The sequence below is a fragment of the Acanthopagrus latus genome, chromosome 18 (genome assembly GCF_904848185.1).
Source record: "Acanthopagrus latus isolate v.2019 chromosome 18, fAcaLat1.1, whole genome shotgun sequence".
NCBI lineage: Eukaryota > Metazoa > Chordata > Actinopteri > Spariformes > Sparidae > Acanthopagrus > Acanthopagrus latus.
The window spans coordinates 2,113,187-2,134,422 of NC_051056.1; the positions used below are offsets into that span (position 1 = coordinate 2,113,187).

General features: G+C 39.1%; 2 protein-coding genes across 3 annotated transcripts; both read right to left on the reverse strand.

The window, feature by feature from the left end:
- Nucleotides 1–3,810: 3,810 nt before the first annotated feature.
- b4galt7 (xylosylprotein beta 1,4-galactosyltransferase, polypeptide 7 (galactosyltransferase I)) lies at nt 3,811–13,704 on the reverse strand. Of its 2 annotated transcripts, XM_037077875.1 has the most exons (7): nt 13,398–13,704; nt 13,068–13,176; nt 9,581–9,934; nt 8,705–8,930; nt 7,571–7,654; nt 7,270–7,374; nt 3,811–6,548 (listed from the first exon to the last, which is right to left on the reverse strand). In XM_037077875.1, exons 2-7 carry the CDS (start codon nt 13,118–13,120, stop codon nt 6,393–6,395), a joined length of 978 nt encoding a protein of 325 aa, XP_036933770.1. In that variant the 5' UTR covers nt 13,121–13,176; nt 13,398–13,704; the 3' UTR covers nt 3,811–6,392. The 2 variants fall into 2 exon arrangements, with proteins under 2 accessions (XP_036933770.1, XP_036933771.1); XM_037077876.1 differs by having other exon boundaries at nt 3,811–6,542; nt 13,068–13,704.
- A 1,299-nt stretch (nt 13,705–15,003) lies between these two features.
- LOC119007351 (transmembrane emp24 domain-containing protein 9) lies at nt 15,004–20,245 on the reverse strand. Its single transcript, XM_037076965.1, has 5 exons — nt 20,059–20,245; nt 18,687–18,787; nt 18,428–18,553; nt 17,769–17,915; nt 15,004–17,307 (listed from the first exon to the last, which is right to left on the reverse strand). The coding sequence occupies exons 1-5, from the start codon at nt 20,204–20,206 to the stop codon at nt 17,158–17,160; spliced, it is 672 nt and encodes a 223-aa protein (XP_036932860.1). The 5' UTR covers nt 20,207–20,245; the 3' UTR covers nt 15,004–17,157.
- Between the last annotated feature and the right edge of the window lie 991 nt (nt 20,246–21,236).

Consider the following 21,236-nt stretch of genomic DNA (forward strand, 5'->3'; position numbering starts at 1 on the left):
GAAGACAAATGGTGGTGAAAAGTCTGCACAGTCTGACTCTGAGAATACTCTGATTACTTTGAATCTATCAGAGGAAAGGAAGGTAACAGTCGAGCGCCGAGAGAACTCTCTACAGCGAGAGATAAACGTTTTCAAGCACTGATAATCGATCAGACTTGGATTCTTTGTCTGCTGCCCATCCCTGCGTCAAAGGACACTACCGCCCCCCGCTGGAGTCATGATGAACCGCAGTAATCTTGAGCTTTGACTCACAGACAGAAATGGTGTAACTTATCATGTTACTTTTAAATTAAAGTAACTAGATATATTTCTGTTTATTTTTTGTTGTTTGTGGATTCATATTCCTGATGCGTGTATGTGTTCGTGTCGTTTTGCTGCTGTAGATGTTTAAAGTTGAGCTCATTTTAGCTCCTTTATACATAGTCGACCCATTTAATCTACAGCAGATCATCGTTTTTTATACCATCAGCATGTTTTATCCATGATGGCTGTACCTACCAGGGCATGTGAGCGGAGCAGAGCGGGTTTTAATCAAAAGGCCAGAGCGATGGTTCCGTTTCGCTCCAGTTCCGTTCTGATACCGCTGGCAGTACAAGGCCATCCACTGGCCCAAACAGACAGAACACAGAAAGAGGACGAGGTGACAGCCCAAAACAATCTACTGTTCTTTACAAACTGAAAAGGGTTTCAATCGACAGGCTCTCTCCAGCAACAGAGCCACTGCACGTCGGTTTAGGCCACATCGGGCAGTGTGTCCCAGGCTAATTTGGTGGAAAACGTCAGGACTTACTCCCTCTTTTAAATTTGAGCGAGCGTGGAGCGATTTCACCAGAGCTGAATGAAATTTTAGGTGAGCGGAGAGCGGTCTTTGAGCGGAGCTGTCTGGTATAACTTTGAGCGAACACCCATGTAAGCGGGGAGCTCCGCTCACATGCTCTGGTACCTACACTTAAAATCAGTATACGTTTTATTCTAACAGCCAAGTCTCCAGAATAAACGTATACTTAAAAACCACAGACAAGTTCAAACTGAAATTTTCTGCTTGATGATGATGCAGTTTGTTACAACACTGTGCTTCTGTTCTGTTAAGATTTTTGATGATATAAAACATCTGAAAATATCTCCAGGTCTCCTTAAAAGTATCCAGTGTTCTGACCCAACTGCAGTTGACCACTCTACAGCCTTGTTGGCTGTAATAACTCCACCACCGTCCCCTCCACCTCCTGATATGAAGGTCAGCTGATATAGTAAAATCTGTGTTTCTTCCAACACTAAACCCACCAGATGAGACACTTGCTTGTGTTCTTGCTCCGTCTGCTCTTCAGCGTTTTATTATCTGTGCAGTGAATATGATTACATCCTCTCATCGCTCCAGTTTCTTTTATTTTTTGCTAATTGCTGCATAATAGAAGCATAATCCCCCACATTCATTAACAAAGGCTGAAAATTAAGTGTTGGCACCACATCTGCTCCTGAAACCCTCAGCGTCTGTAAATATGTGTGAACAGAGCCGCGCCGCTCGACTCTCTGACTTATTACTTCACTATTTCCATTATCTTAAATTACTGCTGAGAAAAACCTTTATAATCACTGAGCTGGGAATTAAAGAATTAGCACAAAGCGGCGGCGCAGGAGTGCTGCTCGGGTCTATTTGTGGCAGCAGAGAGGTGTTTTTCTTTCCCGTCGCAGTCACCTCCAAGAAAAGGTGAAAATTGAACCTGTGAGGGGGGTTGGAGGGGGGTGGAGGAGGTGGATGTTCACCCCATCCTCTTTGTCTCTGTCGCCGTCTTTGGCTCGTCCCCAAAAATCCACATCGGAGCTGCCTTGTGCCTGCAGGAGACGACAGAGCAGCGAGGCCTCGAGGGAAACGAATCTGCCTGTTCAACACGTGCTCAGACGGCGAGCAGAGGCTGAACGCTGACAGTAAACAGGAAGCAGTACCTGTCAGCACCAGGTGAGAAAAGAGCTAATGTGTCGGTGAAAAACACTCCGGAGGGAAATGTTGGTCAGCCTGAAGCCTTCCAGCAGAATGTCTGCACGACTACAGGACGGATTATCAGGAAATTCAGCTCAGTGATATTCTCCTTGATATTGGTAACAGTTTGGAATTTCCTTCTCCACTGTTCTTCAGTTTAACCCTGACCCCTGACTCTGACCTTTTACCTGAGTATTTCCATTTCTGCTTCTTTATACTTCCATTCCACTAGTCTGGAGAAAGATGTTCACATATTATTTGTTAACTGGTTTGTAGAAGGTCAGAAAAAAGAAAACACTGATTCTGATAATGTTGGGTCCAATCATCGGTCGACTCGTTTTACTGACAGAAACAGATTGTTGTTTTATTTTACATTTCTCCTGCTGTTTCATTTCATTATTTCTTGGACTGTTTCAAGTCTTATTTTTGGTGCCCGAGCACAGAACAGTGCAAAGTGTAAATAATCATCATTCATACTGTCTTTGCTGAAAAACTCATGAAACTTTACACAAAAGTCACTTCTGGGACTACTGTACTTTCACCTCCATGTATGAACTGCAGGACAGTCTCTTCATGCTGTGACCTAAACCCAATAGAAAGTCGGCCATTTTGAAGGCTCACATTTAGTGCTCACATTTGGCCGATCTTAACAACTTTTTGATTAAAAGTTATTAAAAGCTCAGAGCTGCAGTTTTAATTTCTTGTAATTTCCTGTACTTGCAGAGCAAATGCTAAAGTATTCTTTGTGTGTTCGTTTCCAGCATTAAATAAAGATTCTGATTCCAATGATGACAATTTTTTGACACAAAGAGGATTTAAACCCTGCTGATTTAAACCTTGAGGGGAGAGGTCAGGAGCCAGCTTCTGCTTTACTTCTGTTTGACTCAACAGACATCTGTGTTTTACTCAACACTTGTCACATGCACGACCTGCGCTGATAGTCCAGGCTGTGGTGGATCAGTATCTTGCTCAAGGGTACTCTGACATGCAGCTGCGGGAGCCAGGAAATCAAGCAGGGCGAACCGCTCTACCTCCTGACACATTATACCCGTATTAAGTGTGTATACGTAGTACGTACACTGTTGGTGTACAATCTATGGATCATCTTGTGTAACTGGTTGTCATGATCTGTGCAAAGACAGACTGTGCTGAGTTTTTAAAATGAACATTTTGGCACCGTTGAGAGCTCCTCACCTCACATCATAGAATTGATTTAGCAGCAAGTGTCACTTGTAATAAATGAGTCCTTCTAACCCTAATCCTACCACTGCAAACATGAAAATCATCAGAATCATCAGAGGCCTAAACTCTCCTGTGGCCCGAAAATCACCAAATCAGCAGCTCAGACTTTCAAAACCAAACTCTGGTCACAGATGATGTTGCAACACTGGCAGGAGGCAGAAAATAAACAAACTATACGAGGAGATTTGATAAAGGATTCTGACTTGAAATTCAGATTCAGGTCAAGTATCTGAATATAAAGTCCTGTTGACTGTGTGTGTCCTGTCTCAGTGACTGTGGATATTTAAGTCTGAGAGCTTTCATCAGCAGGTCCACAGCAGCTCATTAGAAGGAGCAGGACGACAGGCTAACTCTCGGTAAACGCCTGCTATTTGGAACCTAATGGCTCCGCTAACCTCTGATCCTTCACTCAGGCACCTGCACACCTTCTATTATCTACATGCACCTGCATTCCTCTCGCTGAAGTCTCCTGTGGCTGTGTTAAAAGTCACACCGGCGACAAAGAGACATGCAAACGAGGAGAGGAAAGGAGGTGAAATGTAATGTTAGATTATACACACACACGCACACACACAAAAAAAACAATCTCCAGATATTTTTCTTAGACTCAGATTTATATAAACGCTTAATATTATACAAATACATAAGGGTACCATTGTCTCTGTAAAATAAAAATGAGTTTGACATCAGAGCCTGTGAATTAACAGATGGTCTAAACCTCAGAGCGCCCCCTGGAGGCTGACCAGATGATAACAACAGCAGAGATCAGGACAGTGTGAGCCAACTGACAGGATTCATACCGACAGATGAAGGTGAAGATGAAGTTAAAGGGTTTTAAATCTTTTAAGGACTTTTCAGTGACTTTGCAAACTATTTGTACATCACATTTTTTAAAAAACTTTTAAAAGGTCCTTTTGGTTAAATCGTGGGAAGTGTGAGCCCCGAGTTCTGGCTGCAGAAGACAGTGGCCCCTTTCTTTCGTAAATGAAAACATTTTAATGACCTTTTCAATAAAATACAGGACTGATGTTTTTATACAAATATAATCCAGAGAAGAACAATTCTCAGGAGTTTCAATCCTCTGCCCAGCTTTGTGCATTTTTCTGACATGATTAGATAATAATGTATTTTCTATTTTGGGTGATCTTTTGATTTAGACTCAACAATGTGACACCCATAGTAACTTTGAATTTTTAATTCAAGTATTTTTGACAACTTGGATAAAAACCAATGACTGAGAAGGAATCAACAACCCTACTAGAGATCATAAAAACTAATCTACAACACTTGAAAACAAACTCATCCCCAGAGTCCATTCATTACGAGTTGTTCTGAAACTTTTCAGTGTTGGCTTTAAACGCTTAGCCTGCAAAGTTAATTACTGACCAAAACTCAGAAACTCTCTACATGCCTGTGAAGTTGTATGTTGTCGACTATTTTCGTTTAGAGGCCAAACCATTCATCCATCTGTCGAGGAAGTTGTGATGCTGCGATGGCAAGAATTATGTAGTTTCTTGTGAGTTCTACCAATTTGCTAAATGTGCAGAACGTTGAGTCACATATGGACAAACAAACTCACTCCCTTGTTTCTGGTTGTGAAGATGCAGACATGACTCAAACATTTACCAAAAAAATGTTTTAAAAAAATTAAAAGATACTGAGGATTGTGAAAGACAATTCTGTTTGTCATGTACGTTCTGCAAAAGAATTAAGAGTAAACATTTGTGCGGTGGAAAAATATCAAAATATCAAGTATGGTGTGTGGTGAACTCATGTCTGTGTGTGATTACACAGATAAAATCAAACAAGCTGCAATTTTACTGCAAAAAACACCAAAAAAACATCACTGCTATAAAATAAGTCATTTTAGATCTTAAAGAATCTGACATCCTGGATGGACTGAGTGATTAATGAATCAAGAGAATAATCAGATCATTTGATAACAACAGATAATCTTTAGTTTCAGCCTGTAATCCTGCAGACTGTTGATCTATTCATCACGTTGGTTCCTTCTCAGTTAAAACAGAACATTATTAAAGTTGAAACCAATTTATTACAGAGATATTAGATTAAAGTATTAATTTATTATCTGGTCATTGAAATGCTTCTCCAAAAATGAAGTGTTTAGTTTCTTTCTAAATGGTGCAGGTGAAGGTGAAACAAACGTGTCTTCGCTGTTATAATCTGCTACAGTTCAGCTCTGCATGGTTTGGCTCAGTTTATTTTATAGAGAACAGAAATGCATCATGTTCACCAAAGAAAATTAATCTAGAGTCGTAATGATGAGGAAAAAATATATTGTCATAATCATAAATAAAAAATAAAGTCCTGATTTGTTTTTCTTTGGTGAATTTAAAGTGTCTGTTCCAGAGGGACACACTGTAAAAAATGAAAGGTAAAATCCATTTAATTCCAGCTCGACTTCACTCAGCAAGAAAATAAAAACATCATGACTTTCCAAGCTACTTTCGTCTATGAGGAATTCTGAAATGGATCATTTTCTCCAACATGAACAAAAAGCTGCAGTCAGCTGTCTGATGTCACAGTATGATGCATGTTTGGATTTCAGATCAGGAGCTGTGTTGTTCTAACACCTCTGCTCCGTTTGCACAATCCCAGAATAAAAAAAAAAAAATAGACTTTAACTTTGTTTTCGCACCAGCAGGAACCAGAACCAAAACAAAAGAAAACAAGAGCCAATGAAAACAGCTCCGGTTCAGTTTGGTGTAACAGATCGACTCCATCTACAGCTCTGAGGTTTGAGGTCAGACACCAAAAAAAGAGTTGATGAGTTTCAGTCAAAAAAAAATAAAAAAAAATCAGGAGGTTTTAATCCACTCGTAAATCAGCAGTACGACTGTTGAGCTGTACCTAATCATATCAAATGTCTGTCTGATCCTCCGTGATAATACACTCCTGGTTGGGAATCACTTGATCACTGTTCAATATTTCAGTTTGTACCGTTATTAGTGCAGCCACATGTGCCATTGCAGCAGCTCCAATCGGTTAAAAATAACCCCTCAAATATTTCAGCAACAGAAAAGTCAACGGGAAAAATCTGGAACCACGTCCAGCGTCTCCGTTAAGGATCCGTACAGCTTTGCCACATAATAAAACATTAAAGCCCCCAGGAGGACAAACAGAACCGAACCAACAGCTGTCCTGCATTCGTCCTCTATCCCAGCAAACACCAGGGTGTCTCGTTCTGGTCACACTCCAGTTTGGTGTTGATGACGGTACACGGGGCGCCGCTGATGGTCATCTCCTGTCTGGACTCCACCTGGTAACGGAGGTTGGTCAGCCCCCCGTCCGGATCCACCTTAAACTGCTCCTTCGGAGAGAGGACGGGGGTTTGAAGAGGTTGATGCATTAACATTCAGTTTAATATCATTTTCAATGAGATGTTTATTGTCTCTCTGACTTTTTTCAAACGTTTCATATCCATAAAATATGTACAACTAAAATGGTATTTAAGTCATTAAACAATAGTAAATGATAAAAGTGATGAAATTGATTCAATTTTACTCAGTTAATATACACAGAACACTCAGATCCAAAAGATTCCTTCATGTGGAAACATGAACAGAATACGTCTTGACACTTCGCAACTTATTTGAAATCATGAACATATTTTAGATTTTGAGATGTTCATATGTTTCTGAGCTGAGAACAGACGTGTTTGATAGTTTCATCAGCAGTAGTAGTGTTGTTTTAATGCCTCACCTTAATGCATGCACACTGGCTACATCTATCAGTTATCTGTTCCCTTTCTCAGCCGTAATTTTTATAAAGTTGACCACGAAAAGCTCACATTTATGATTTTTTTTCTTGTGGTAACAGCAGGTGAGTCGCATGTGGAGGAAGCTGGTTGTTAATTAAAAGCATTAAAAGCAGAGGATGCATCTCATTGAGTTTACAGGAGGGATGTAACACCAGAGCATGTGTGATTGATGGCAGACGAGACAGAGAAGGCAGATTGTCAGTTAATCAATCCTCTCCTCCTCGGGTGCATATTGTGTATTTGTGTATCTTCAGTGTAGCTGATGTGGTACCTGTTTCTGAGATGCGACTCTCTTCTGGTCTCTCTTCCTCCAGGCCGGGTCATGGATGTGCACAAAGGTTTTATATCCTGTTGTGATTCCACTCGGTCTGAACAGCTGCACAGAAAACAACAGACATAAATCCAACCTATCGAGGCATGAACATTCAAAATATTTCTGTAGAAAAACTCCTAACAAGAGCTGTTGATGGTCCTGGTTAGTTTTGTGGCTACTGATGAAACTAACTTTTGTCAGAAATTTTAAAATAAAAACAGACAGACTTCTTTGTTCCTTGTTTTCTTGAGACTTTTACCTGTAACTCAGCTTTCCTCAGTCGTCTGTAGAACTCATCGTCCTCTCGGCCCCAACCCCAGAACCGGTTTGACATCCCGTTACACTGAGGGGAAAACGGAATAAAAACAAACCATTTCATTTTCTGCCTCGGAGCCAAAAAGTCACTTCCGTCAAAAAAACAAATACTTGTCCTGCACTCTGATGTTTGGAGAGAATATCTAACCAGGTTAGTTAGCGCCATCTGGTGGACAAATCAGATCATAACATTTGACTTGAGTTGGAGAAAACTTGAGGAATGTCACTTCACAGATTGAACTATGTGCTAGTGTTAGGCTGGTGTTAGCGCTGGTTTGCTGTTCCACAGGCATGAGAGCCGTCATAGAGTCATTCAGTCAATCATTCAGTCACTGTGTGCGTCTCCTATTCTCCAGCATTGTTAGGAACAGCTGTAGCAGACTACACCAGCTTTTTACTCCTGGCACTGCATGCTAACATGGCTGGTCCTCAAACGACTTTTGTTTCAAATTTGGCCTCCATAGTTAAAGTGTTTTGTTTATTCCTCCATGGATGAGTCAGTACACGCTGCACTAGCTCAGGTTTTTAAATATCGTGCTGATAGGTGGCTCAAGTTGCTCTTTGGCCATGATAATCCCATTCCCAGCCCTGATATAAGTGATTCTTTGTTCTAGACCAGCAAACCCAGTTTTCCTGGCCAGGAGCACAGTGCTTCAGATGTCTAAAAGACTGGTTCCAGAGTAGGCACAGGCACCAAACCAGCACCTGAACCCTATTGGACAAAAAGGGGCAACTGAGATTTTTTTCAGGAACTTAATGAGATGAAATCTGTGAATTCAATTTTAATAATCCAGTGTTGCCCTTTAATTTTTACTTCAATAACGTTAGGGTTTATGTTATCACCCTGTATTTATCCTGTGTGCTGCCAACCAACTTGTTCCAGCACTCCAGTAAAGCTTCTGGGATGTTTCCATCAGGAAAACATTTAAACTGGCTCTGTAAGTTTTCACTGACTGACACAGTGGAACACATTTCAACCCACAGCTGATGGAAGATGTGAAGTCATCCAAACAGCTGATGAACAACATCAATAATCCTGACAGACCCTTTAAAGACACAGTGTGGTGCAGCTCAGTACCATAGTGTAATGCTTCTTGGTGAGCAGCAGGATTCCTCCCACATACGTCTTGTAGTGGTACAGTGGGTGCAGCTCAGGCGAGGCCACGTGGAACGGCCCGTCCTCGGGGAAACCATAGTCCAGAGCGTCATTCTGAGGCAGCAGGTCCACATCGTGCATCGCCAGGTAGTCCGTGTCATTCCCGCTCTCCAGGTAACCCACATTGATCAAAGACGCCCGGTTAAATCTGAGAAGCACAAGAAACAGTGTCTGGTGTCAGCTGCTTTTCACTGTAATTTCTGACAGTAAATGAGGAGTCTTGGGGTTTTGGGCTGTTGGCTGGACAAAAGAAATAATTTGAAGATGTCACTTTGGGCTCTGGGAACTTTTTAAGACACAGGGCTGTAGTTTTAAGATGACACGCAGAGGACTTTTTAGGTACAGGGACGATGGTGGCCATCTTGAAGTCTCGAAGAATGACATTTGTCACGAACGTCATATCAGATTCATGTTAAGTCTGCCTGATGTCCGATTGCTGTTTGAGTCACACCACTGGATATTTTTAAGGACACCTGGAGACAGTCATTTTTTTGGCGAATAAAATTGGTTATTTTTCCCAGGAAGACTGGACCTGAGATCATGACGACTGTAACATATATATATTATAAAACCATGAACCAAGTGGTTTTTGTACCTAAACCCAACCAGAGCATAAACACAGTGTTCTGATGAGAGACAAAAATGAGCTCTTTATAAGAAGAACAACAAAAACAAACTCTAAAAGTGGTCAGTGGCTTGTGCGTCCTGTAGATTAGATGTGCTTTTGTTAAAACAATAAAAGAATATAAATGGAATAAAGTAAACACAGTCAAAAATGTCTCAGTGGGCCTTCCTCACCTGAAGTGATCCACCTGGTTGATGACGATGATCTTGTGGCGGATCTTCTTCCTGTTGAGGAATGTGTGCATGAAGGGAACGAACACCAGCAGCTCCTCGAAGCGTTCTCTGAACGGGATGATGAGGGCCAGTTTGTGAGGACCCCAGGAAGGGTCGTCCAATGCAGACGCCTGAGTGTCGGCGGGACAGGGTGGTGGTGGCGGCGGCGGCGGCGGCTGCTGGGGGCGTCTGTCTTCGTGCAGAGTGGCCGACATGTCGCCTGAACAGCTGAGCTGCAGCCAGAGCAGAGAGACGAGCAGCAGCACCATGCAGAGGCCGAACAGCTTGTAGATGGTACATTTACCAGACAGGAACCTGAAAACACACAGAACAGAAACAGAATTAGTGACGTCGCCATCTTCAGCAGAAACATACAGGCAACAAGACTCTGACCAAGACTGGAGTATAGACACTAACAAACAGGAACCCATCAATGTGTTTGTTAATTATGATGACAGATATGTGCCACTGTTCAACAGATACCATTGGATAGAAATAAAATAAAAGCAAGTTTAACAGTAAAACTGACTGTATTAAGTAATCACATATATCAGAATGCAGCTTGATAACCAGATGTTTGATGAACTGTGCTGAACTATACTAAACATTAAAGGCAGTCATGTGTCATGTCACGGTATTAGAAACATTTAAAACCTCTTATTTATTTTCATATGATGCAACCTATTAATCATGCCAACAGATTAAACTAAAATCAGAAATCCATTTTTAAAACATCTGTAAAATGTCATTCAGAGAAAAATGGATAAATATTTGTAATAAATGAAAACACTTTCACTGGACATACAGTTTTTTTTTAAATCTGGCTTTGAGTTTAGAGTAATATGCTTATAATCATTGTTTTTTTTTATATCACTTTATCCATTTATTTTTTAACTTTTATTCATTGACTTTCTTTTCAAACAGTGATTGCTGTAATTTTCAGTCCTGCTAATTTTTATCTGAGCTGGCAGTTGGAGGCGAATGAGCAAAAAGGCAGGTTTCTGATGTGTAACTGACAAAATGTGAAAATTTAAGATCTCCTGAAGGTTTCATTTCTCTGATTTATTAAAGATGGATGATTCTTAGTTTGGAAGCAATCAAAGACACAAACATTTGAAGCAGACGTGCCTCTTCCTGCCTGTTTTCTCTGACTTGCTCTCAATACCTCAACATTTAATGTACACCGCACTGTATTTACAGTATGTTTTGTTATTGTGAAGAGATTATACACTGAAATAAGCAGAAAATTAAAAAAATAAATAAATAAATAAATAATAAATAAATAAAAATTTTAGATTTTAATGTCACACCTAGAGTTTTGTAGTTTAGTGAGCATACATTACCATTTAAGTTTAACTGAGTTACCATCTATTAAGATTGTTGCTTTCTCTTAAAATCAAAGTAAAGTGAATATCTTCTGGATTATTGGTCGGACATATCAACACATTTAAAGACATCATTTTAAAATGAAATGTGAAATATGTGTCACTTTTCTGTCATTTTTAAACTTAACAGCTGATAAAAAGAGACGGTCTGAGGATTCACTGATAATGAAAATAAACAGTTTACAACTGTAAAACTCATAAAGCAGCGATTCTCATATTTTCATAGTTTAGATTTTTCACTCACATTAGACTTTTTTCTTTCTTCACATTCACACAAAGAGCGATTGTCTCCACAGAGGTACATAAAGTTTGATCAGTCTGTTGTGATCGTGTTAGTGTCAGTATCAGTTAGTGTCTCATGTGATCAATGTTTATACACACTGTAAATATTAAAGACTTTTACTTTAAATGTTCACTGTTCAGCTGCTGGAGTTTGTTAAGCATCTATTCGCTCGTAGTTCTGGTTCATAGAGCGAGCAACATTTCTATTAGAAAACAACCCAATGTACACGACCTGCTGAGCAGCAAGCAGACACAGTTAGAGACCAGCTGGTGAACAAAGTGGAGCATTCAGCAGCTAAAGAGACCAATATTAATTCTGATGGTAAATCAGGAATTTATTTAAACTTTAATTAAAGCTCTAAGTTTGTTTGATTTAATGTGATGTTCGAGACAGAAATGTCCAATATAACATCAGTGATGACATGAGAGACATAAACAGAACAATGCTGCGTTCATGCCAAAACAGGCAGGATGGAAGAACAGAAACACCTCCTGCTGTTGTGACTTTATTCCAAAAACATCAGAAAAGTGGATAAATTAGCTTTTTATTCATGTTAGCAATTCATTAATGTATGAAAACTGATCACATTAATCACACCTGTAGCAGTCTGAGGGTTTCAATCAAACAAGCCAACAAGGTGACAAACAAGCAGTCAACAACAGAGTTCCCAAACTGAGTTTCATAAAAACAGCTTTGTAAAAAAAAAAAAAAAAAGCAGCATACTTCAGCTCTGTCTAGTTTTTGGTACCAGCTGATATCTGTCTGCAGCACTGGGGAATCTTTTCTTATATCTTATCAAGACAAACGTTTTTGTACGACTCCTTGTGTTCAGAAAACATTCAAAACCTTTGGCTGTTTTTGTTGAGGTTTACAGAAAATACACATTGTTATGTTCTCAAAGTAATCTCAAAAGTTTTAGTTCACGAGACAACATGGTAAATATTTAGCCTATAATCAATTAAACTAGAGCTCCCTTCTAGACCTGGAGGACTGACAGCAAAACCTCATCTGTCCTACATTATTTACACACTTTTCTTTAAGCTGAAATCTCCCCTGTGGGAGAAATGTATTAGCATGCACAGGCTCTATGAGGTGTCTCAGACAGATCTTTAACTTGTTGCTTTCTAAATATAAATAAATATTCATCATGACTTTTGCATCATTTCAGACAACTGAAGTTCATCCTGGCAGATGTGATTTTTGGAAACTTTGTAATTCTCATTAGACTGTAAATAAAGTCTAAATAAACCCATCAGCAGTAGTTACTATAACATAATTTTCTCTATTATATGTTCAGATGCAGCATCAACATCACTTTGGGCCCCACAGCACCAAAATGAAATGACTTTTCTCAGACCTAATGGTTGCAGTAGGTCCTCAGTGGACTTATTTAGCAGTTATTATAAATGAAAAATATCATTTGGTGTTGATTATTTATTATCTGCTCTAGCTTTTCGAACTTTTTGTACAGACATTATGGTCATGATAATCGTGCCCTGCAAAATACATGCGCAGTACATGTACAGTGAATATTTCTGGACCACAGTTTGGGAACCCCTGTAGAAACATGAAGTCACGTCTTTACTCACTTCTGTTCTTGATGAGGGACTTTAGAGAGCTCATTTCTTAAAAGGCCAAGAAACAGTGTTAACAGTTTGAGACTACACTTTACTGTTTTGTATCTACTATTACTGTGAATAAACATGAACAAAGTGAACATCAACAGCTGGATATGACTAGCTTCATATCGACAGGAAAAACAAAGAACAATCCATCTTACTTTCGCTCTTCTTTGAAGTACAGGACAGGCTTTCTCCTCGAGGAATACATCATATTTACGATCTTTGATTTCAGTCCTATTCAGTTAAAATCGACGACAGAGGCTCCTGCTTCTCACAGAAACAGAAAACGACAGAATGAGTGGTGTTGTCTCAGGAACACGTTGATGTTCGCTCCTACATCCTCTCATTTGTAAGTGTTGACTTGGAGCAAACAGTGCTCCATGCTAATTATTTGCCAACTCCTTCTGCACACAAAAAACCCTTCGCCGCTTTAACGGCGTCTCTACATTTGTTGAGTAAAATATACAATTAAAATTCATCTTTGCAACCGGTTTGTTCTGGCTCCATGTCTGCCTGTCCTCCAGTCTGTCCGTCTGGTAGCTAACTGTTACTGTACACGTAGCATGTAGCGGTTCAAACACACCGCCGCTCCGGGTTCAACATTTTCAGCTTTTACTTTCATTTAATGTTCGTCACCGACCGACAGCGACCGTCTCCGAGCATCTGTTGACGTTTGGATTTAGAGAAGAAGAAAAAATAACATGACAAAAACCGACACGCGAAATATTTCAGGATAATTTCATATCGAAAAACATCAGACAGAAGCCGATTGTAAAGCCGTCCGACCGCGATACGCGTCCGACGGGAAATGGCAGCTACTAATAGGAAGGTTCCTACGCTGACTTAAAAATATGCACTACACCAGTAGGGTCACAAGGAAGATCACCAACAATATCACCATGGAACTTCACCGGTTAATTACTTACATCTAGACAATTGCTTTTTGAATCACAAGTGTTCTGATAATTAATGTTTAAAGACACAAATTAGTCATCATCTCATTAAATTGCACCAATTTAGTTAATTTCCAGAACATAAATCTAAACACTGGATAAAGCTATGTTAAAAATTAATGTTTCATGTTGTAGATATATTAAAGACAGCAGGTTTTAAAAAGCAATCATCATGTTGTCAAGTATAAAATGTTCCATGAGACTGTGAATGAAATATAAACAGACCCCTCAAACCTGTTTCGGTGTGTGATACTGCAGTGGAGAAATGAGATCAGTCCATTGTGCTTTTCACATTACATTTATAAAACATAATGCATTTTACTATAGATTCTCACGAATTCAGTTTTATTGTCATGTTATTGTTTTTTTTTTTATCTTACAATTGGTAGTTTATTCAATTTTATTTTTGTTGTACTAGTAATTGGTTGATTTTATTTGCCTCACAACACAAATATCTGAATCCTGGTTCAACCATGTAAAGCACTTTATAACTTTGTTTTGTACCAGTGGTGGATTACTAAACTGTATAATTAATGTACTATTAATTATCATGACTCATGTCTGTTTGCTATTTTCAAGTCTTCCCCACACTGCAATCATTTAATTGCCGAGGGAGAAATATACATTACTTAACAATTTGTTTGGCTTAAATGTGGTCAAATTCAAATATGTAAGTTGAATAGGCTACTTATAATAAATGCATAAAAATATTGGAGACATGACCTCAGTGGTAGCTATCACCCTAAAATTAAAACATTAAAATGTTGCATTTACTGTAAAGTCACAAAATACAATCTTAACAAGACAAACATGTTGAGAAGTTCTGCGGCTTAAGTTTACTTTGAAAATGTATGTATGTAATGGACTTTAACTTGTAATATCAGAGTATTTTTACATTGTAGCTAAATATTGTTTAATGTAGTAAGGCTACTGAAGAAATGCTTCAGAGAACAATAATGCAGAATGTGTACAAATAGCACAGATATTAACAAAGATAAATGGAACCTGTCAAGTTTTGCAGTCACATTTCTCCATGTGAATGTTTTCTCGTCACAATTTAATTCAGTTCCTGCCTTTAAAAAGCTTTAAAAGTGATTTTCAGAGAAAATTACAAAAATGAAAGAAACAGTCACTTGCTTCGTCCTTTAAACCAAATGTGACAAAACTTTATTTCGAGTGCAATTTTAGACAGATTTCACATTGACAGAATCTCTCTAAAAATAAAATAAATTCAAGCCCCTCGTCCAGCCGAAACCAACTGATTTATTCTAACTCAGGAAAACATTTCTGAAATCTACCAGCAACAGAAGACAGCCCAACACAAACCACCAGAAAGAAAGGAAGGAGTAGAAATAATAAAAAGGAACAAAATCTTAATATCTGAAGCTCAACAGTGTTAAACACCTGCATCTGCCATCTTTCTCTAAAATCTGATAGTTGATTTAACTCCTCAGAATGAGATTTATTCCACAGGTTTCTCTTCAAGGAGGACTTAAGCCATCTCACTGCTCATGTGTCATTCAACAAATTTGTGTGGAAGCTGAATGTTCAGAGATTCAGGACTGTCTGGTTCTGTCCGAGTCTGAAGACAAAACTGAGCTCACACTGGTGAAAATAGAAAGAAACAAACACCTGAAAGTGAGGATCATCCAGACAGGAGCTGCTGGCGATGCAGTGCTCAGGCATTTTTACATTTAAATGTTTTTCTTCCCCAGATCACTCAGTGCGGCTTTTAAACTTTTTGACATGTCATCAGTGTTTGAGTTTAGATAGAATTTTTAGGACAGAGATCCGAACAGGAAGGCGTCTCTGGCAGTGTCGAAGCAAAAAGAGACAATTAATAAAAAACTATCATCTATCTTAAATCATCTATTAAGGTTAATGGATGCCTCAAAAGTGAAGCTCCTGTTTGATCAAAATGTTCCAGGAACTAAAAGTCTCCTCTGAATGTTCCCCCAAATCTGAAGATCTGTGAAAATCAGGCAGATTGGTGGTTTAAAAATACGATGAGCCAAACGATCAGAATATTTTTTTATGCATCTGCCAAGAAACCAGCACTGATCCTGAATCAGACAAACAGAAACATACATTCAGTAGATTTACTCACGCAGTGACAAACAGAAAACATTTGGTTGATTTCACACAAACTGCAGAGCTTCGGTCTTACAAATACCAAAATTCTCAGCCTTGATAGGTCAATAATTCACCTCACAATGATGAATATTTTTACTCAGCTGTATTCGTATGGCTGCAAGCGTTCACATCACTTGAATTTCATCATGTGAGCACTTACGCGAGAACTCAAAGTTTATTGTGTGCAGACACCCAATGTAGACTAACAGCGCTTCTTTTTCTGGCCCTAAAGATCTGAACGTGTTTTTTCTTCCTTATTGTTTAATCGTAGCAGATTCCAGTTCTTCTGGTGATAAAATCATTGCTGGTATCAAGGCCAACATATTGTTGTGGGGGAAAAAAAAAAAAAAAAAAAAAGCTGCACAGAGTCAGCAACCTGTTGGATGCTGGAGCTCTGCATGAGAATTTCACGGCTACATGGAAAATAACGATCCGATATACTTTGAACTCCAAGATTATGTGTACATGATGGATGCCAGAAAAATCCTGTGATCCTTGTAGCATCACATTCTGTGTCCTCAGACATGTTTTTAACCCTGTTAACACTGAGGGCAGAATATCAGAAGAAGTTTCAGAAGTTTTTCTGCCACCGTCTCAACATTAAAGGTTTAGTATCGGCCTCGAGTGTCAGAATTTACAGATTAAAATTTTCCTTCAAGAGGCACAAAATGAATCACAAAACTGTTATTTTACAAAAGAATCCAGATTATAATTACAGAGATGAACCTGTTTACTTCAAATCAAATCAAATCATATTTTTCTTCGTGCACAACTTTGAAGAACATCTCTAAAGGCCAGTAACACATCATGTAATCATCACAGTGAGCAACAGGGAAGAAAAGGGGCTGCAAAAATCTAATACAACAAATTTAGCTCTGTGGTTACACCAGAGAAGAAATCCTGTGTAATAAATAAAGATGTCACGTTGTCCCTGATAGTCTGCTGCACACATGAGGGTTTCGTGACAAACAGGGCTGGTGAAACAATGACAACATTCAAAATAAAAATAATCTAAAGATGTTTCTAGCCGAATCTTGCAGCTGCTTTTCTCCGCGTCCCGTCTCCTCTGACAGCAGCGACTGCCACCGCGGCCACTCAGTACTGCATCAAACACACACTCACACAACGACACACACACAGACACTCTCCCCTCGGAGGATAATTACACCAGTTTCTTTGCCTCAAAGAAGCTCTTGAGGTGTCTCATCTGCCAAATACCGATGGCCACCAGAATGAGGGTCTGCACGATGGACCACCAGAGGACCCGCTGGTTGGTGCTCTCACTGGTCTGACGGAAACGCTCCTCACGGTACTGAGAGAGGACGGACAAGGAGCAATTAACGACTGTGGATATTTTACAGAATTAAAAAAATCCTAATAAAGAAGAACACATGGTTAAATACTTTAACATGTACAGGGATGTCTTCTCTAAATAAAAGTGTCAAAAATATCAAACAGCACAGTAAGAATGTAACTGAACATTCCTTCATTCCTTCAGTCAGCCGCCATCAACAAGCTTCCATCAGAATTCAGGTTTCTGGCAGAACTGAATGATTTCCACTAAATCTATGGCTTTTGTAACATGTACTCGTGATTTCAGAATAGTCCAGGAGTTTCACTGTAATGTTGGATAACCTGTCTTATTGCTTCAATATTCTCAGAGGATTGACAACAAATATATAAAGATTATATAGAGAATTATATAGAGAATTATGAAATGATTGATAATGAAAACCCCAAACTGCCCCAACTGAATGTTTCTCCTTGACTGACCCTCTGGTAGTTCTGCTCCTTCTGGATCTGGTCCACCTGCTCCACCAGCTGTCGGACTCTCAGCTGCAGCTCCGACAGTTTGTCTTTGGCAGCGATCTCGGCGTAGTTGTTGGCATGTTCTCCCACCTGGATGTCCAAGTGAACCCTCTGCAACACAAGTTTAACATGAAGTCATGAAGAAGAAGGACCCGCTTATTTAGACAGATGTTATGATCAAAATTCTTCACCGACATTAACATTATTAAAACGACATTTAAATTAGAGCTGCTACAACAAGCTGAATAATCAATTAGTTGATTATTTCTTTCAGTCGATGTCAAACGTCTTCTGGTTCCAGCTGCTTAAATATGAACATTTGCTGCTTTACTTTTCAGTCGTTTTGGACTCTTCTGACACAAGTGGACATCTGAAGACGACACTTTGGACTCATGAGGAGCATTTTTTGCATTTATTTTTCTATATTTTATAGACTGTATGATAAATCCTGAAAACAATCGTCAGTTGTCGTCCATTATTTAAATGGGAAATTTTAAACAGACAAGCAAACAAAAGCGTACTGGTTTCAGGCAAATTCAATTTCTGTTATAAATATTTAAATGTGAGTAAATAACTGGAGGAAAAAGTCTTAAGTCTGTGTGCCGTGTGAAGCAACTCCTCACCAACATGCCTCCAGCGAACAGAGAGAACTTGGATGAGTTGGAGTGCAGACAGATCTGATGCTCTCCAGGTGTGTGTGACGTGAAGGTGAACCTTCCCTCTGAGCCGTACTGACGCGACAGAATCACCTGCAGGACACACACCACACACACACACACACACACACACACACACACACACACACACACACACAGGTCAATCAGGATAAAACGATGAGCTGATGATACATTCTGCTTGTCCTTGTTGAATCTTGTTGTTCACCTTGTCATCTGGATCTTTGACCTCCACAAACATCCCCAGACCCTGAGTGGCAGGGAGGTATTCTTCTCTCTGTTTATCATACAGCTGAGTCCGGTAGTTTCCTGCAGAGAAAGCAACAAATCAGGGTTATATCTTTCATTTGTAAATTTGCTAATCAGTTATGAAGATGTGGGACAAAAATGCCACTTTTTTAGAGGGACTGCCTAGTTCAAATGATGACACCATTTTGTGGTTAGTTGGTCAGGTATTGTTCAAAGCTAAAAAACAACAACAACAACAACAAAAAACAGTCAGCAATTTAGAATAATCAAAATAGTTCATTCATATGGTTTTGACTGAAAAAATATTTGTTCCATTGCTTGTTCCCTCATTTAGACCACCACAATCTTAACAGCAGTTGGTATAATCACATTATTATTACCAGGCTCTGGTAAAACGTGCAACACTGTCTTCTCCTCACTGAGTCAGTCTAAGCCTGTGCAACTATCTGCTACAGTACACACAAACAGAACACAATTTAGTCACAGACTCCAATAATGATTACAGTCTGGAGGCCTGCTCACATTAGATCAGTGGCTGTGTGTAGGTAATTTAAGACACAATGTAAATGTCTGGTACACAATTAAACGTGTTCTTCCATCCTGGCTGATATAAATATATAAATGAGGCTGTGATCCTTTTTATAAGACAGGTACACATGTTAGCCAGAGGTCACCGCAGGAGCTGACAGGAGGTCATCACAGGAACTGAGCAAACTACAAGATAATGTCTGAATCTTTCACTGTGTGCTTCTCTTCTTTTAGTTCTGCCCATCACCAGCTCTGACACAGACGTTTGACAAGATGTTACAGCAACTTCCTGTCAGCGACACCCTCTCGTTCATTCAAACAGGTCGAGCTGTATTTGAACAATCAGGTGAACAGTCTGGTATATGAACACATTGCATTTGCCCAGAAGGGCTGATGTAAACCTTAAAAAACATGACCGAGGATCTTCAACATGGGAAAACACTTGTTTTTGTACATCTGTCGGATGTTTCTTTACCTGCACTTAAACATTACGTTCCTGAATTCTTTCAGTCATTTGAGGAGACCACAATTGTCACTGCATATGTAACGTTAAAGGTACTGCAGATTTAAGATCCGAGACACAAGAAAACATTAAAAAAAGAAGTTTTGACGTAGTTTGTGACAAGCTAACATTACTCTGTACTGAGCTGTAAATCAACACATGAGCAGAACAGAACCGTCTGTGTGAACTGTGTGGACAGGAAAGACAACTTGAGCTCAGTTAGCCGATTAGCTGACTAGCTAAAGTTGGAAAGCTAGCAGTTAGCATTAGCCGGTGACTTCCTCTCGCTGCAGACACTCACCGATGATCATCGTCTCGTCCGGGATTTCCTCTATGAAACATTTCTTCTCTGTCTCTCCGATGTGAAAGTACAAAGAGGAGACGAAACTGTAGAAAACGTTCAGGAGTAAAACTGACAACACACACGACTGCATCCTGACAGACACCATCTTCCTGCCGGGACAGAGCGCGACTGAGCAAGCGCGTGTACAGCAATGCCACGTAAACCCTCACTCGAGTCTGGCCAATCAGCACGCCGTAAGAGGACGCAGGGAGTTGTAGTCCTGTACACTTTCTAAAGCTGGTTTATTTGGCTTTTTGTCGAAAATCTAAAAATCAAAAATCACAAAAATAATGAAAAAAATGAAGAAAGAAATTATTTGAAAAATAAATGTAATATTAAATTAAAAGATGTGACTGACTGACTGACTCAAAATCAATGCTGAAATGACTTCTAGCACTGGTTGAGAGGAAACACTCATGTTCATATTGAACTCGAGTGGTTATTCAATTCTGATCAATATTTATTGGATTTCAGCATGTCTCATATTTTGTATTAATACATTTAATGAATAATCATCAGTTTTATTTCAAGAATGTCCAGGTCGTGTGAAACATCGACTCAAAATCAATGCAGAAATGTCCTTCTGCACACCTCTTTTTATTGGACTTTTTTGTGCTTCTTCTAATTAATATGGTACTGATATACCACTAATAAAGTGATGAATTATTATACCATTCAGTACTTTATCAAAATACAAGGCATACATATAAGGCATTATACATATAACTATCTGAGCTGTTAAAGTTGAAGTTATTAGTATCAATACTTTGTGATTATTTCAACACAAAGCCCTGCATCATCATGATGTGTTACTGAAAAATTGAGAACAAAATATACACTATATAGAGATACATTTACTTTAACAGACTTGATTTTGTCAAACAGAATTGTTTTTCTTCTTTACTGACATACATTGAGGAGACCTACTTAGTCATTGTATGTATATCTACCCAGTCACTGCTTTTACAGTAGAAACATCTACTTTCAGTACAAAATAAAAACATATGTAGATGCACCTCAAAGATAAATATCAGTTGTTAAATGTTGTTTAACTACTTTTCAAAGAGAGCAATTTTAAAATAATTACATATTATAATAACAGAAATAATTTAGTTAAATTTGATTCTGAGAGGACA